Source organism: Gorilla gorilla, chromosome X (genome assembly GCF_029281585.2).
Source record: "Gorilla gorilla gorilla isolate KB3781 chromosome X, NHGRI_mGorGor1-v2.1_pri, whole genome shotgun sequence".
NCBI classification, from domain to species: domain Eukaryota; kingdom Metazoa; phylum Chordata; class Mammalia; order Primates; family Hominidae; genus Gorilla; species Gorilla gorilla.
In genome coordinates this window covers 108670765-108690581 of record NC_073247.2, presented here as the reverse complement: position 1 = coordinate 108690581, position 19817 = coordinate 108670765, and the positions used below count along the sequence as shown (strand labels likewise).

At 35.1% G+C, this 19817-nt stretch overlaps 1 protein-coding gene across 6 annotated transcripts in view; it reads right to left on the bottom strand.

Annotated features, from left to right (window-relative positions):
* The window catches only part of DIAPH2 (diaphanous related formin 2), a 914723-nt gene that overhangs the window by 686404 nt on the left and 208502 nt on the right, over positions 1–19817 (bottom strand). For all 6 annotated transcript variants that reach the window (XM_063703105.1, XM_063703103.1, XM_063703104.1 and 3 more), the window contains 2 exons: positions 1433–1507; positions 1283–1352 (listed from right to left, as the gene is read on the bottom strand). In XM_063703105.1, the coding sequence (XP_063559175.1) occupies positions 1283–1352; positions 1433–1507 (145 nt within the window). The remainder of the gene's footprint in view (positions 1–1282; positions 1353–1432; positions 1508–19817) is intronic.

Below are 19817 nucleotides of genomic sequence, written 5' to 3'. Positions count from 1 at the left end.
GTCTATTTTTAGAAGAAAAATTATTGTCTAAAATTCACAGGGTCCCTTATAATACAACTAGTATTATACATATACATAAAAAGCCCTGCAATTTTTCAGAGATGTCTTATATGTATGCAAACTTGCTGACATTAATAAAACATAAAAGAAAAAGAAATCTCAATCTTACAATGTTCTTAGCAAATAAGTCAACCCATCCCTATAATTTTCCTTTTCAATAGAACAGAAATTCTCTGTGTGGAAACATATTCAACAAACGACATTTAAATTTTCCTACTACCATTAAAGAAAAAGCATTATTACCAAAATTGGGAACAACACTAATTCATTTGCATGATTTCAAAAACCCACCAATAAATATTTTGTGAAGCAAAGTATAACTTTCATGTAAGTATTACTTAAATATTATAAGGATTTACATCATAAAGACCCTTTTGTAAACTGAACAAGCACTCACTATTTTGTTCATTTCTTTCTTTTTGTTATGTTTTCTGAACATTTAGTATACTATAAAATCAAAAAGACCTCTGTTCACATGAAAGAAATTATTGGAGGAATAAACAGAATAAGAATCAGACACATCATTTCTAAATTATAGACAAGAGTCAAATACACTTTTTCCAACCATTTTTTTTGTTTGTTTCATTGACTAGCTCACCCTCCTGAGGAAATTAGCAGCATAGACAATGGAAAATACTGTTTTATCTATCTTCCCTATATGAAAGCAATATATTTGAATAGAAGAAACATTGGAATAGGGCTCCATTTTTTAACAAATTTAGATCTACAGAAGTTATATCATCCCTGAAATCCTCTGGATGCTGTAAGGACTTCTTTGGTTAAACTGAAATATCAGCATAGAAATAAAAAAAAAAATCGAGAAAACTAACAATAGCTCACATTTTGGAAAATTAAACATCAAATTTATCTTTTATATATGGTTTCAAATGTGTATTTAACCTCACTGTAAAACTTTATAAACACTTATTATTTATAAGCCTGTAATAACTAGTCTACAATTAATTAGTACAGCAGAAACATAAGTAAAAAATAGGTATGGGGTGGGGAAGAGGATTAGGGAAAAGAGTTAATGCATGCCGGGTTTATTATTTAGGTTGATGGGTCGATTTGTGCATCAAACCACCATGGCACATGTTCACCTATGTACATGTACCCTGGAAATTAAAAAAAAAATAAAACAATATTTTGTTCATTTCATACTTTCATAGTGTTGGGCAAGTTCCCACCTTTTGTGACAGGGGCAGAAATAAACACTACTTACCTTATTATTCATAAATGCTTTGAGGCATTGAATAAGTTTATACTGATTCTTCTTGTCAATATTTTCTTGCCTAAATAAAAGAAAAATGTATATTATGTTGTGCTGAAACATTTTCCCTTTGGTGATTTTAATTTCAGTGTTTATTCTTACTGTTTTTTGTCCAGAAGCTTTTCCAGCTCATCCAATAAGAGTCCAAGACCTTCATGGCCAAAGTTGTTAACCCAGCTAAGAAATAAACAAAAAATTAGATGTATAAGTAAGTTAGTAATTTTAAAACATTAAATATCCAAAATAAAATTTTAATTTTCAAATCTGATAATTCTGTCTCAATATTGCTTGTCATTATTTTTTCAATTCCCACTGCTTCAAGTATTGACTCTATGAGGATGACTCAGTGATCTTTGCCTCAATCCTAGACTTCTCCACATTTTAGATTGCCCATTACACAGCACTGCCTTGGTTGTTTCACCAGCATGACATACTTAAGCATGAAATCACAAGCTGAATTCATCTTCCTCTGTCTCCATACCCCTAAGTCAACTTATCTTCCACTCTTCGATACTTTATTAATAACATCACTACCCTTTAAATTCTTCAGACTTGAAATACTGGCATAATTATTTGATGACCCATTTATTTCACCTTTGCATTTATTCTATTTATTCAGTCAACAAATATTTGTCGAGTGTCTACAAAGTTCCAAGCACGTTCTAGGTGAGAGAGATACATAACAAGCAACAAAACTAAGCAACTAGCCTCATGGACTTTACTGTCTAGAGATAGGGAGACACTGAACAAATAACTAACTATATAATAAATGTAATAATTGCTTTGATGCACTGAAGAAAAATAAACCTTGGAAAATAGAATGAAAGGAGTGGCAGGCTGCTATTTTTCATTGTGTGATCTGGAAAGATTCTTTGATAAGGTTAGGTATTTCAGCAGAACTCTGAAAGTGAGGACTTTCCGAGTAGAAGGATTAAGGGCAAATTGGGTCATGAGGCATTAGCTAGTGTGTTAAGAATGTTCCAGGAACTGTGAGGAGACCCATGTGGCAGGAGCTGAGTAAGCAGGTTTAGGAGATTGGCCGGACATAAATTCTCCTGTGTGGCAGAAGGCTGAAACACTGCTAATGTAGAGCATTATTCACAAATATTCTACTTCTACTTCTAGAATGCCTCCTCCAAATGGCCCCTTTCTTCCTTTCCAATGCCTGTGCTAACATTCTAGTTTAGCCCTAGTTATCTTTCCTTTAATAAGCCTGGAGACTCCCAACTGGTGATTCCCCAACTTCATTCTTTTCTTTTAATCATTTTATAAAATGACAGATTAAATTGCCCTCAACGAAAGTTTTCTGTCCAAAAATTTCCCCTGGACTACTTAATACATTTTAAATCATTTGGCTCAACATTCTGATGTAGCCTCAACCTACCTTTCCAGCCTCAGGCCTTAATGCACATGTGCCAATAAAATCAGACAAATTATCATTGCTGGAGCCCACCTTGCACTTCCTCATGTTAGCTCATTTATTCTTTCTTCCCAGAAGGTAACCTCAACTCCATCTCTCCCAGCTATTTAAAACTAAAATTGGCTGTTTTAAGTCATTAATGTTTTCCCCTGTAATTCCTCCGATCAAATGAGTTCCTTTTCCTCAAAATCTCCATGTAATATATATCTCTTACTGCTTGACATAATCATAATGATTCTTGCCATGTCTTACCTACCCCTTTGGCATGTAAATTCTCTAAAGATAGTTATATCATTTCATTAATATTTCTATGTTTCATAGTGTTTAGCAAGGTAGCTCATATATAGCCACTAAATATTTATATTAAATAGAGCCAACACTAAATAAGTATTTGCTAATTTAAATTTAATTAAATTTACTGGCTGTATGGTTAATAGAATAAGCAATCTCATACTACCCAAGAACATCATAAACATAAATCAATATATAGACTTCTGTGAAATAATAACATCTATGCTGTATATATTTAAACCATTCCATTCCAGTCTTTATCCATTTCATAGCTACCTAAGGTAAATCTTATCAACAAAGCAGAGACCTAAATTTTTAAGGGAATATCAGAGACATCACACCACTGAAGAAAATATATTTTTAAAATAGCTCATATTCAGAACCAATCGCCATCCACAATATACATAGAAGCTCATTTTAAACAAATTCTGCTTTAATTTCCATAATGGAAACAAGAAAAAAAATCAATATGGCACTGTAATGATAATTGGCAACAAGCTACTATCCAATTGAGGCATGTAATCATCTAGTGCAACCAGCTATTTTCTCTAAAGCCTCGATAATCAGTGAGGTGGTGGTAGAGGGATAAAGGGACATCAGCTTTAAGTATAATATACTTAAATAATATGTAATATATAATTTATCACAGAGAAAAATCAGCAGATATCACTACAGCACACTGTATCCTGCAATAACCTTTACATAATAGGAATTCTGAACAAATTTATATATAGTCCTCAATATCCGCTTTGGTATTTGGGAAGATGAAATAATCCATGATTTCTTTAAATTTACCACAAATTGTTTTTAAAATTCTGAATTTTACTTATATTCTCTTTATGTCTACTGCTATTAAAATTATTAGGGTTATTTCTTTCTTGGTCTAGGGAAGCATGATTCACAAGAACATGATTCATATTTGTTCAGTTGAAATCAGTCGTCCACACATCCCCTGTTTCAAATGATGCAGTTTATGGTACTTTGGTTTTATTCAGGGAAAATTACTATTTTTCTTTAAAAAAAATAAGATACAATCATACAACTTAAGTGTGAGGAGGCAGGACCTATTATTACAAGCTAGACAGGGAAAAGTCTTAAATGAGAATATTTTAGGCCAATGGGCAGAGGAGGCCTAGTAAGAGTCTTTAAAACTTTTAAAGTAGAGAGAATGGGAGCCTGAAATGAGCCCGTTGCTAAGGGGATAAAATAATTACGAACGATGACGATACGCAAGAGGTTAAAAGGAAGGAGGTGTGGCTAGACATAGCTTTGTTTCCTTTTTCTCTTGCCAGCACCACCATTTCTCTGCCTTTCAGACATCAAACACTTTGTGAACTCCAGCCAAGCACTTACTGTTTTACTGCTTCTCTCTCTCTTTCTCCTCCACCCCCCTCCCCCAGCCTCCCTTTCTCATATACATAGGGTATACTGATTTCAGCCAATAAAAAAGTGGTCATGAAATGAGGAGGCAGTTTAAAAACAAAATGTTGGTTCCTGTATGTGAGCATGTGGGCAGAAATTCTGACATTGAAACACTAGAAGTAAGCATAAATCAAGGGTTCTCAAAGTGTGCACTCCAAATCAGCAGCATTGACATCATCTGGGAACTTGTTAGAAATCAAAATGCTTGTGCCCTACCTCAGACCTACTGAATCAGTAGCTGGGAGGAAGGTAGAAATGTATGTTTTAACTAACTCTCCTGGTGAATCTGATGCTTGCTCAAGTTTGAGAACCACTGGCATGGAACAATGGATTGCTGAGAAGCAGGGGAAGCCTTTCTCAGGCAAGACTCAGGCTTAGAACTCAAGGCTGCTTTACATGCCCTCCCAACCATACTGTGCCCTCCCAGTGCCGCAGGACACAGATCAGGAATCCAGCTGAGGGCCGGGCGCAGTGGCTCACGCCTGTAATCCCAGCACTTTGGGAGGCCGAGGCGGGCGGATCACGAGGTCAGGAGATCGAGACCATCCTGGCTAACACGGTGAAACCCTGACTCTACTAAAAATACCAAAAATTAGCTGGGCGTGGTGGCGGGCGCCTGTAGTCCCAGCTGCTTGGAGAGGCTGAGGCAGGAGAATGGCGTGAACCCAGGAGACAGAGGTTGCAGTGAACTGAAATCGCGCCACTGCACTCCAGCCTGGGCCACAGAGCGAGACTCGGTCCCCCCCCAAAAAAAGGAATCCAGTTGAAACAGATATATTTGGTATATTTCATGGAGTATGCAAATTCCAGCTCTGAATTATTTAGTACTAACTGGAACATCTAGAATGATAAGAATACAGTTGATGACCTGATTTAAAATCTTACTCAGAGATTACAGACAAAGACATAAATTTTTCTGTACTATCTCAGCCCTGAAATAAGAAACTGACATTTCTCATGGACCTTACATTTATGAGGGACATAGAACAGGCAGAGAATAATGAAGAACCAAACAGAAGGAAAAACGGAGGAAAATTACTCTTAATAATTTTCATAACCAACCCAAACATGAGTTATTTTTTCTTTCCTTTTTACTGAGGTATGATTTATATATAGTAAAATTTATCATTTTAACAAATGTATAGTCATGTAACCACCAATACAAATAAGATATAAAACATTTTCATCACCCTAAAATATTCCCTTATTCCCCTTTGCAGTCAATCCCTTTTCCCTACTCCCAGCATCCTGGCAACTACTTATCTGATTTGGGTCCCTATAGTTTTGTGCTTGCCAGAATATAATTATAAACGGAATTGTACAGTTTTCAAATTTTGTGTTTGGCTTCTTTTACTTAGCATAAATACTATGATATTCAACCATTTCGTTGCATGTATTAGTATTCCATTCCTTGTTACTGTATGAATATACCACAATTTGTTTATCTATTAATTATTTGATGAGTATTTCAGTTGTCTCCAGGTTTTGATGATTATGAATAGAGCTGATACAAACATTGACATGTAAGTTATCTGTGTAAGCATGCTTTCATTTCTGTTAAAAAAATATCTAGGAGTGGAACAGCTGGGTCTTATGGTAAGTAGATGTTTAACGGTTTAAAAACTTCTTTCCAAAGTGGCTATTTCATTTGGCACTCCTTCAGCAAAATATCACAGTTCTAATTGCCCCAAATCCTTGTCAGTCTTTTTAAGTTTAGCCATTCTGAAAATTGTTTCTAGGTAAAGAAACTGAGAAGCAAAGTAGTTAAGTGACTTCCCAAACATCACTCAACAAGTAAGTAGCAGTTCTAGGCCTCAAATCCATATCTGACTCCTAAGCGCATGCTTATTTCAACCACATCCTTAGAAATTACTAAAAGAGGACCGGTACACAATTTTCTATAACATCTAGCTAATAGCTCTAATACCTTGCTTAAGAAGAATTAGTGGTGTTACAGAATGGTTTATATCTACATATCTATGCCTAGACAGACAAACATACGTTTCATTATTTAACAGCTTAGTTCATTTATTTAGATAGGATAAGTACTTTTCGATCCGTGTTTTTATTGTTTTTTTAAAGTCCTGAGCATCATAAGAAATCTACAAAATACTGTTAAGGACAGATAACTGGAGACTTCAACTAAAATTTTCAGTCAACATTTAGGTAAGGTAGTTTATCAGAAAGAATAGGGCCAAAATGTAGCTTATACTATTTCTTTTTTGATGGGCTATATAAGTCCACAATCTCACTTTTTAAGGTATTAACATATTGTTGATTTTGTGTTATAAGTTACCTAAGTTAAAGAACTGTCTTAACATGCTACACATCCAAGTTGACATTTGTGGTCACATGTCAGGAGACCAAGTGGAACAAACGAACCACCCAAACAAAAACAATAGACCAGTCAGGAAGATTAATGCTTGAGTGAACCAGCAGCCAAGATTTTATCTGGAGACTAAAAAGGAAGCCAGGAAGCTTATATTGGGAACAAGAGGTCTGAATCACAGTGAGACAGCATCTTCCAACCCTATGTAAAAAAGGTTTGGCTGTATCTATCAGGGAGGCTAATATCTGTTACGCTGCTCAAAAAGCTAAAAATTAAAGACTTTTTTCCAAGTTCACCCAAAAATAAAGAAAATATTCCATCATCCATCAATGGATTATGCTGTGGGGCCACATAGCTGCATGGCTAAATGCATAAGCTTTAGAGGAAAACAGATCTAGGTTCTAATCTCATCTCTACATATTCTAGCTGTGTTACTTTTGATAATATACGTAAATTTTCTAAGCTTGTTTTTTCATTTTCAAAATAGGGATGACAATACTACCTATGCCCCATGAAGTCTTTGTGACTATTAAATGAAATAATGTATATAAAACATCACAATAAAGCCATTAAGAAATTTTTGGAAAATGTTAAAAACCAAAAATCTGAATGTTGTTTGAATCTTCTAGTCCAAAATGCAGTATGAATTTTAGGCATAAATTAAAGAATCCTTTTCCACAGTATTAACACAACTTTTAATCACTTAATGAAAATTATATTAATTTTTATAAAACATGCAGATGACTAAAATTATACTAAACTTACTCTATTGACTTGTTTAAAAATAAGACTGGGGCACAGTGTCATGCCTGTCATCTCAGCTATTCGGGAGGCTGAAACAGGGGCATCATTTGAGCCCAAGAGTTTGAGGCCAGATGGGGCAACATAGTGGGACCTCGTATCTAAAAAAAAATTTTTTTAAGACTTTCTAATTTAAATATTTGGTACTCATATTACCTCTTTTTTTTTTTTTTTTTTTTTTTTTTTTTTTTTTGAGACGGAGTCTCGCTGCCTCCCAGGCTGGAGTGCAGTGGCACGATCTCGGCTGACTGCAAGCTCTGCCTCCCGGGTTCACCCCATTCTCCTGCCTCAGCCTCCCGAGTAGCTGGGACTACAGGCGCCTGCCGCCACACCCGGCTAATTTTTTGTATTTTTAGTGGAGATGGGGTTTCATCGTGTTAGCCAGGATGGTCCCGATCTCCTGACCTCATGATCCGCCCGCTTCGGCCTCCCAAAGCGCTGGGATTACAGGCGTGAGCCGCTGCGCCCAGCCAACCTCATGTGTTTTAACTGGTCACTATCCAATTTTGTGTATACTTAATTCTAATTGTATTTAGTGCTGGCCAATTCACATCAGAATAGATATGGAAATTATAATGGTGAGGGGGAGAGAATTTTTAGTTCATGTATAATCCTGACAGAATTATATCAAAAATATATCGAAGTTTTAAAACAGAAACCTATCTCAAGCCTTTAGAACTTCTAAGGTCATTATTTTTAAAGGACCCACTTATACTGATCAGCATGATCAAAGGAAAGAAAATCTTACATTTAATGAAGGTATCAGAAGATTCAATTAACCCTAAATCTAAGAGAAAGCAAGATTCTCCCCTCTCTAGCTCTTCAGGGCAAAGCAAAACGAGGAAAATTTTCTATAAATGTACGATTGAAGGAGGGAATAAGATTGTGCTCCCTCATAGATTCTTGTAAAGGACAACATTTCACAGTTTCCCAAAACCTCAACCTTTCTCCCATAAATTTGAGATTCAGACTCTGAATTATTTAGTTACATTTCACTTAAATATAATGTAAAACCAAAGATGTAATGAACAGATGAGTTCAGTATGCTATATACAATGAAGATGTAATAGAAAATAGTGACTGCATGTCCATCAATGATAGATTATCCAAATTAACATCTCTTTCAAAAGAGTTAAAGCTAAAATTAGATACTTCTATACTGAATCCCATAAGCTGTAAAGGCAATTGGTCTCATGTGAAGGAGTCCAATATTAGTCATGTCATCCCTTTATCACTGTTTGTGCAGTGCTAAAGGCTAGTATAGAGGGTTATGTGTTCTGTACAAAGGATTTTATTTCCCTCTAATGGTGTTCTATTCCCATGTGTAATCTCAAAGTACAACCTGAATCACTGGAACATCAAATAAAATGAATGATAGGTCAGAGTTTCTTGGGGGAATTCAGAAATTTGGTAAAATTATAACATGTAAAACAACTAATTCAAAGGGTTGAAGAGACTTTAAATGTTATCTTGAGTGGTGGGTTTTGGTTTGGTTTTTTTTTTTATAGGAAAACGTCTCACTTAAACACCAATATTGCTACTGTAATGTTTTTTAATGCAACTAAAACCAAATTTTAGTTGTATACACTTAAGGAAAGAAAGAGTTCCATGTGATTAAAACCAGTATGTAGCCCAACATAAACAGTATCACGTATTCAGTCCATGGATCAAATCTGCATAAACAGTAACCAAGAAAACCTTAGTATTTTCCGCATCTTAAAAGGAAAATTTGTTCGGCTAAATAAACATCATAGATAGTTTCACTGTCAATATATATACTCACTAAAAAATACATAAACATGTATAATATATACATAGATTTGTGTACACTACAACTGACTTGGTCTTAGATCCATAAAAACATATACGTCCACTCAGGTTTCTCTACATGAAAGCAAACACAATAGCTTTGGGCATTTGAATGTCCTTGGAAACTATTCATCATAGTAGATTAATCCATGAGATATCTCTGACAAATTATAAAATATCTATTTGACGTAACACTACCATTTTCAGACATTTGTGCATAAACCTTCGAAGCCTGACAGTCACTGATCATTTATTTCATGTGACTCATAGAAAGTTTGAATGCATCAGTTTACCAGTTCTACCTCTGAGTGGTTTTGACTTCAATGTTCTGATAGATTACAATTGCCTTAGAAACACCAAAGAAGACATTCCATCTTTCTCTCTGGCTGCGTTTATTCTATCAGTCTTACTGCAAAAATCCTACTATGTTTCATGCCTCTCATCCATTTTTAGGAGTTCCTTACAAAGTAGGAAATGTGCATTCTTTCTAGCTGTTTATATTACATAAAGACAAATTCCTCTTACATATTTACAAAATAATTTTAAATGCTCTAGTTACATATAAAAATCTCTTGAGGGCAATAGTATAAGTAAACACTCTCTAAAAGGATAAAAGTTCCTTATTTATTAAAATCAATTTCATAAGCTGTCTAAGTTACTTTGGAGATAGTCTAAGAAATGGCTTATGCCCAAATCTATCTGAATGCCTAACAGGCTAACAATCAAGAATATTTTCCTCCCCACCTTCCTTTAAACATTATTGTTAGAAAAGTATAAGAGAAGGTCTTGCTCCAAAGTAATGATGAGGAAAAATTACCAAAAATTTTGAATGACAATGAAAATAGACTCTTCAATCTACGGTCAATAAGGGAAGCGAAGGGAAAGAGTATTCCAAATATTCAAGTAAAAGCTACTCACATTTTCTATCTTCTTCAGATGTTTGAAATAGTAGATATAATTATGTTAGGACACTTATTAACGATGCCTTCTTAGTAACATAACCAGTCAAACTTATAATAAAATGTTAACTTCCACAAGAAAAATGTATTGGTTTATTTTCCTAAGATAAGTAATATAGTTAAAATTCTATCATGCACACCACAGGACGTCCAATTTCATTTAGTTTTGTGGAATTTTGTTAAAGTAAACGTATTCCAAAAAATCACATTCCCAATCTATAAGCCCTACAAATGAAACAGAGCTCATACCAAGTTTATGTCATGAATAAAGTAAGAAGTTATTTGAATGCAATGAAGAAACATAGAGGCATTAGCATATACCACCCGTACATATTCTTTTCTCCTAAACCAATTTGTATGTTATACTATCTGATTCTAGTGGGCAGCAGAGAAATTAGTGAATTTTTTTTTTTTTCACAGTAACAGGGGTAAGGAGAGTTGAAGAGTAATTGCTATTTGATGAGTGAACAACAGAAATGCAACAGTCCTTCTCACCTACCAGGTGCAGTGCCAAAAACATATAATTAAAGACTCATTACAGAGTGTGATAGCTACGTAGACAAAGATCAAAGAAATTTAATGTTCACAGACATTTTTAGCACAAGATAACTGAAACCAAACCTAAAAAGAAAATCATTTTCTTGGGTCCTCAATGTAGATGTCAAAAACATTTTAGCAAGTCCAAATGTTCTTTTTCCTCAGAATGTTATCTGTAATAGGTACTGCTTTAGTCTTTTCTTGTTTTTATATAATATTTTAAAATCCATTCCTCCTAACACTGAGAAAGATACCGTGGAGATTATATGTTCTTCAGTGTGCACATACATACATTCTTAACCATGGTTAAATATGTGTTTTTTTAAATTTATATTTACTTTTATTGACAAATAAAAACTGTATATATTTATACTGTACAACATGATGTTTTGACACATGCATACACTGTGAAATGGGTAAATCAAAGTAATTAACGTAGGAATTACCTCACATACTTGATTTTATTTGTTATGAGAACACTTAAAAATCTCCTCTCTCAGGACCAACAAGAAGATACTACAATCCTGCATTTATATGCACCTAACACTGGAGCTCCCAGATTTATAAAACAATTACTACTAGACCTAAGAAATGAAATAGACAGCAACATAGTGAGTGGGAGAGTTCAATATTCCACTGACAGCACGAGACAGACCATCAAGACAGAAAGTTAACAAAGAAACAATAGACATAAACTGTATCCTAGAACAAATGTACTTAACAGAAATCTACAGAACATTCTTCCCAACAACTGCATAATATACATTCTTCGCATCAGCACATGGAATATTCTCCAAGATAGACCATCTGATAGACCACAAAACAAGTTTCAATAAATTTAAGAAACTCAAAATCAGATCAAACATCTTCTCAGAACACAATGGAATAAAACTGGAAATCAACTGCAAAAGGAACCCTCAAAGCTATGCAAATACATGGAAATTAGTCTGGTTTTGAATGATTTTTGGGTTAACAATGAAACTAAGATGGAAATTTAAAACTTATTTGAAAAGAATGGTACTAGTGACACACATTATCAAAACCTCTGTTATATGGCAAAAGCAGTGCTAAGAGGAAAGTTTACAGTGCTAAATGTCTATATCAAAAAGTCTGAAAGAGCACAAATTGACAACCTAATGTCACACCTCAAGTAACTAGAGAAACAAGAACAAACAAAGGCCGGGCTCAGTACCTCACACCTGTAATCCCAGAACTTTCGGAGGCCAAGGCGGGCAGATCACTTGAGGCCAGGAGTTCGAGACCAGCCTGGCCAACATGGTGAAACCCTGTCTCTACTAAAAATACAAAAATTAGTTGGGCATGGTGGTGCATGCCTGTAGTCCCAGCTACTTGGGAGGCTGAGGCACAAGAATCGCTTGAACCTGGGAGGTGGAGGTTGCAGCACTGAGCCGAGATGGAACCACTGTACTCCAGCCTGGGTGCCCTTGTCTCAAAAAAAAAAAAAAAGAGAAAGAAAAGAACAAACAAAACCCAAAGCTAGAAGAAGAAAAGAAATAGCAAAGATCAGAGCAGAACTAAATGAAATTCAAACAACAAAAAAAAATACAAAAGATAAATAAAACAAAAAGCTGGTTCTTTGAAAAGATAAAACTGATAGACTATTAGCGAGATTAATCAAAGAAAGAAGAGAGAAGATCCAAATAATCTCAATTAGAAATGAAACTGGAGACATTATAACTGATACCACAGAAATACAAAAGATCATTCAAGACTACTATGAAGACCTTTACACACAAAAACTAGAAAATCTAGAGGAAATGGATAAATTCCTGGAAACGTACAGCCCTCCTAGATTAAATCAGGAATAAACACAAACTCTGAACAGACCAGTAACAAGCAAGGGAATAGAATCAGTAATAAAAAAAAATTGTCAACAAGAAAAACTCCAGGACCAGATGGACTCACAACTGAATTCTACCAGACATTCAAAGAAAAATTTTTTACCAATCCTTCTGAAACTATTCCAAAAGAGAAAGAGGGAATCCTCTCTGAATCTTTCAATGAAGCCAGTATCACCGTAATACCAAAACTAGGAAAGGACATAACAAAAAAGAAAACTGCAGACCAATATCCCTGGTGAACATTGATGCAAAAATCCCCAACAAAATACTAGCTAACTGAATCCAACAGCATATCAAAAACATAATATATCGTGATCAAGTGGGTTTCATCCCAGGGATGAATAGTTTAGCAAGAATAGCATAAGCAAGTCAATAGATGTGATAAATCACATAAACAGAATTAAAAACAAAAACCATATGATCATCTCAATAGATGCAGAAAGAGCATTTGATAAAACTCACCATCCCTTTATGATAAAAATCCTCAAGAACCGAGGCACAGAAGGGACTTCCCTCAAAGTAATAAAAGCCATATATGACCAACCCAAAGCCAACATCATACTGAATGAGTAAAAGTTGAAAGCCACAAGACAAGGATGCCTACTTTCACCATTTCTATTTAACACAGTACTGGAAGCCCCAGCCAGAGCAATCAGGCAAGAGAAAGAAATAAAGAGCATCCAAATTGGAAAACAGGAAATCAAACTGTTACTGTTTGCTGATGATATGATTGTATACCAAGAAAACCCTCAAGACTCATCCAAAAGGCTCCTAGATCTGATAAATGAATTCAGTAAAGTCTCAGGTTACAAAATCAATGTACACAAATCAGTGGCACCAAGCAGACAGTCAAATGAAGAACTCGACCCTCTTTACAACAGCTGCAAAACGAAAACAAACAAACAAACAAAAAAGCACTCAGGAATATACTTAACCAAGGAGGCAAAATATCTCTATAAGGAAAACTACGAAACACTGCTGAAAGAAATCACAGATGACACAAACACATGGAACCACATCCCATGCTCATGGACGGGTAGAACCAATATTGTGAAAATGACCATGCTGCCAAACAGGCTGGTTCAATATACGCAAATCAATAAATGTAATCAAGCATATAAACAGAACCAAAGACAAAAACCACATGATAATCTCAATAGATGCAGAAAAGGCCTTTGACAAAATTCAACAACGCTTCATGCTAAAAACTCTCAATAAATTAGGTATTGATGGGACGTATCTCAAAATCATAAGAGCTATCTATGACAAACCCACAGCCAATATCATACTGAATGGGCAAAAACTGGAAGCATTCCCTTTGAAAACTGGCACAAGACAGGGATGCCCTCTCTCACCACTCCTATTCAACATAGTGTTGGAAGTTCTGGCCAGGGCAATTAGGCAGGAGAAGGAAATAAAGGGTATTCAATTAGGAAAAGAGGAAGTCAAATTGTCCCTGTTTGCAGACGACATGATTGTATAGCTAGAAAACCCCATCGTCTCAGCCCAAAATCTCCTTAAGCTGATAAGCAACTTCAGCAAAGTCTCAGGATACAAAATCAATGTACAAAAATCACAAGCATTTTTATACACCAATAACAGATGAACAGAGAGCCAAATCATTAGTGAACTCCCATTCACAATTGCTTCAAAGAGAATAAAATACCTAGGAATCCAACTTACAAGGGACGTGAAGGACCTCTTCAAGGAGAACTACAAACCACTGCTCAATGAAATAAAAGAGGATACAAACAAATGGAAGAACATTCCATGCTCATGGGTAGGAAGAATCAATATCGTGAAAATGGCCATACTGCCCAAGGTAATTTATAGATTCAATGCCATCCCCATCAAGCTACCAAAGACTTTCTTCACAGAATTGGAAAAAACTACTTTAAAGTTCATATGGAACCAAAAAAGAGCCCGCATTGCCAAGTCAATCCTAAGCCAAAAGAACAAAGCCGGAGGCATCATGCTACCTGACTTCAAACTATACTACAAGGCTACAGTAACCAAAACAGCATGGTACTGGTACCAAAACAGAGATATAGATCAATGGAACAGAACAGAGCCCTCAGAAATAATGCCGCATATCTACAACTATCTGAGCTTTGACAAACCTGAGAAAAACAAGCAATGGGGAAAGGATTCCCTATTTAATAAATGGTGCTGGGAAAACTGGTTAGCCATATGTAGAAAGCTGAAACTGGATCCCTTCCTTACACCTTATACAAAAATTAATTCAAGATGGATTAAAGACTTAAATATTAGACCAAAAACCATAAAAACCCTAGAAGAAAACCTAGGCATTACCATTCAGGACATAGGCATGGGCAAGGACTTCATGTCTAAAACACCAAAAGCAATGGCAACAAAAGCCAAAATTGACAAATGGGATCTAATTAAACTAAAGAGCTTCTGCACAGCAAAAGAACTACCATCAGAGTGAACAGGCAACCTACAAAATGGAAGAAAATTTTCGCAACCTACTCGTCTGACAAAGGACTAATATCCAGAATCTACAATGAACTCAAACAAATTTACAAGAAAAAAACAAACAACCCCATCAAAAAGTGGGCAAAGGATATGAACAGACACTTCTCAAAAGAAGACATTTATGCAGCCAAAAAACACATGAAAAAATGCTCACCATCACTGGCCATCAGAGAAATGCAAATCAAAACCACAATGAGATACCATCTCACACCAGTTAGAATGGCAATCACTAAAAAGTCAGCAAACAACAGGTGCTGGAGAGGACGTGGAGAAATAGGAACACTTTTACACTGTTGGTGGGACTGGAAACTAGTTCAACCATTGTGGAAGTCAGTGTGGCGATTCCTCAGGGATCTAGAACTAGAAATACCATTTGACCCAGCCATCCCATTACTGGGTATATATCCAAAGGACTATAAATCATGCTGCTATAAACACACATGCACACGTATGTTTATTGCGGCACTATTCACAATAGCAAAGACTTGGAACCAACCCAAATGTCCAACAATGATAGACTGGATTAAGAAAATGTGGCACATATACACCATGGAATACTATGCAGCTATAAAAAATGATGAGTTCATGTCCTTTGTAGGGACATGGATGAAATTGGAAATCATCATTCTCAGTAAACTATCACAAGAACAAAAAACCAAACACCGCATATTCTCACTCATAGGTGGGAACTGAACAATGAGAACACGTGGACACAGGAAGGGGAACATCACACTCTGGGGACTGTTGTGGGGTGGGGGGAGGGGGGAGGGATAGCTTTAGGAGATATACCTAATGCTAAATGACGAGTTAATGGGTGCAGCACACCAGCATGGCACATGTATACATATGTAACTAACCTGCACATTGTGCACATGAACCCTAAAACTTAAAGTATAATAATAATAAAATAAAATTTAAAAAATTGAAAAAAAATTTTTTTTAATTGTTTAACATTTGCCTACAAATAACTTGGATTTTTAAAAACTGGATCTCAATTTTACAGTCAGTTTTACATAATCATGCCTTATATTAACTAACCTAAATTCAGCAACTGGGTTTTACTTTTTGATTATTACCTTTTCTTATATGATCTAAAAAAATCTTCTTGATTTGCTTCACTATTCACTTTGCAACTTTAATTTCGTAAGACTTATGCAACTTTGACTTTGTAAGACTTATGCAACTTTGACTTTGTAAAACTTGGAATAAACTAAGACCTGTTTGAAAAAAAAAAAAGCTATCTATAAATTCATTGCAATTTCCATCAAAATACCATCATTACTCAAAGTAAGTGGGCGGAGGTTGGGAGGTGGGTGAGAGATAAAAGACTACATATTGGGTACAATGAATGTACACTGCTTGGGTGATGTCTGCACTAAAATCTCAGAATTCAACACTATAGAACTCATCCATGTAACCAAAAGCCATCTGTACCCCCAAAACTATTGAAATTTTAAAAATAATCTTTTAAAAATTTCTTCTCTTAGCAATTTTCAAGTATACAATATATTGGTATTAACTACAGTCGCCATGATGTACGATGAATCTCTTGAACTTACACCTTCTGTTTAAATGAAATTTTGTATCCTTTGACCAACATAAATACAACGAATATTCAAAATCCTTAATAATCCCCCACTAAACAACTTGTTAAGGCTTCTATCCAAGACAAAATAAGCCAAATCCACTATTATTTTTCTTGTATTATAGTGAAATAAAGCATCTAAAGCAATAACAACACAATAATAACAAATACATACATGACATACAAACAAAACATTTGTAGGACTAAATGCAGTATAAAGTCCCTAAGAGATATCAGCTTTCTGTTATTGTCAACCTGACTTGTACCTATTTTCAGAAAACTCTAGAAATATAGCTACACCTAAAAGATATGCATTTATCCTTGCTAAATCTTTTCAAACATATAAATGCTTTGTAAAGAAAGCATGTCTTAATTGCTGAAATAACTTTGGCCTTATTCAAAATAACAAAAACTCTCTTTTTAATTGGAACAGTTAAAAGCCAAAACAAACAAACAATTTTAATTAACTACATGGATTTTTCTTCATTTACAAACAAACCGCCATGAAAGAACTCATACCAATAAGAGTAGCTTTTCTGCTTATGAAATAAAATAAGTTATTCCATTTTGTAGATGAAGAAACTAAAGGTTAGTGACTTGTCTTAGAATACAGAGCTTCCTAATAGTAAAACAATAGAATCCAGCACTTCTCAATTTTTATATACCTCTCATTAAACTATATTATCAACAACATAAAAATCATTAATTAGAGGTTACAAGATTTTATTTTCCTTTCATGAACAAATATTGGATAAAAGTTAAAATATTTTAAAAATATCACCAATGGTTATATGTAGAAGTAAAAACAATACCAATGAGGTGGTTTTCATCTTTTTAATTATTAATTTTGGGTTGCATCATCAAGGCACAGGATACTTTAGATAATAAAAACATCAGAGATGTCCAAAAAATATACTTTCTGTTTTACATGTACCAATGGATAAAATATTGAGCCCTATCGTATTACAATTTATGACTATTGGCTGTAGACATGTCAATGATACACCTGTAAATACCCACTTCAAAAAATGTAGTAACTATTAGTTGATATTTGGTCTGACACAAAATACTTCACAAATATTAGGAATCAGTTTGAAAAAATAAAGCCACTCGCCTTTCATTTGGGAATAACAGTCCTTTGTAACCCTTCCTTGCTTCCATACTCAACATGAAAGACATTGGTCAGCCATTTTGGGGTTGCTTCCTACTAACTTCCTTGACTTCATTATCCTTTTGCACTTTACCTTATTCACTTTGGTTATACTGAATTTTCAATAAACCCAGTAACTATGTTTTGCCAGACCAATCACTTCCTCTATCAATTTTTGTCTCCAAATGGAGTGAGGCCTGAGCTAGAGTACTGCCAATGGAAATGTAAAAGCCATTTAGATATCACAAGTGAAAAAATGAGCAAATGTGACATACGAGGAGTATCAAAGATGCCAAATCATACACACAAGGATCAGAGCCAAGATCCTGAATGCATGGATGAGTTTTCTAAGACAAAGAATATACTAAGGATTATTCTTTTAAATAGTGGAACATTATTATGTGATTCCAAATCAGCTGTGAGTTCACAGATTAATAAGCCCAATATCATGCTTATATAGACCTCTGCAGTATGTGTCCACCACAATGCTTGTATCTCCACAGTGCTATTTGATAATTCACATTTATCTAATATCCTTTATATCAATATGATTCAGAACTTTCCAGTCACGTATTTTAAAAACCAGTCTGGGCCAGGCATAGTGGCTCACGCCTGTAGTCCCCGTACTTTGGGAGGCCGAGGCAGGTGGATTACCTGAGGTTGGGAGTTTGAGAACAGCCTGGCCAACACGGGGAAACCCCATCTCTACGAAAAATAGAAAAAATTAGCCAGGTGTGGTGGCACACGCCAGTAATCCCATCTACTCGGAAGGCTGAGGCAGGAGAATCGCTTGAACCCAGGAGGCAGAGGTTGCAGTGAGCCGAGATTGCGCCACTACACTCCAGCCTGGGCAACAGAGCCAGACTCCATCTCAAAACAAACAAATAAACTAAAAAAAAAAAAAAGTAAGAAAAACTAATCTGTATATGCAATTTTTTCCTGCTCCCCAAATGAACTCCTCTATAGTGATTTATTCTTAACTTTTATCATTCCAACTTTCTAAGCACATTTAAAAGAGTTGTGAAATGCAATAAGGTGAATACTTGAATCAAACTATGGTCATCAGCAAATTAAGACACATGATTTCAACAGGTAAATCATTATAATTTGTAAACAATACAAAAATGGTAACAGAAACCAAAATTAACGATAAACCCACAAAATAACCCATCTCCTTCCCAGGAGAAAGCAACATCATTGCTCATCAAGCACAATAACTGACAGAAAAGTTTTTGAAGATACAAAGCATATCACAAGGTCAGAGAATACCCCCAGCTTGATGTCCCACACCACTTATACTTAAAGTATTATACCATCTTAATAAATGCTCATAATGCGAACCTCAAAGGCACTATAAAATTCTTAAGCATTCTCTATATCGAAGAAAAATTCATTAATACTTAATATAGTTTCAGTGCTGGATCCACTTCAAGATATTCTTTGACAGATACTAATTCACATATGGAAATTTATAACTCAATTTTTAAAAATGTGTTCAACTACAGCACTCCAGTCTTCAACAGTTTTTGATGAATAAATGTTGAATGTACCAATTTAAGATATGATCTCCAGGAAATTCTTTTGGAAGCTGGTATCAAGGGAAGTATGGTACCACATAAAAGAAAAAAAAAAAACTGTAGCAGTACTCAGTACTCAGGCAATACCCTCCAAAATAGAATTAGAGTCAATCTGCATATGTTCAATAACACTGGATGCTGCAGAACTGACCTAACAGGAGTAGGTTGATTTCGGGTACATGAAAGGCTTGAAATTCATATTCATATAAGAGGTAACTAAAACTGTCTCATTTGAAGATGTTTTAATTT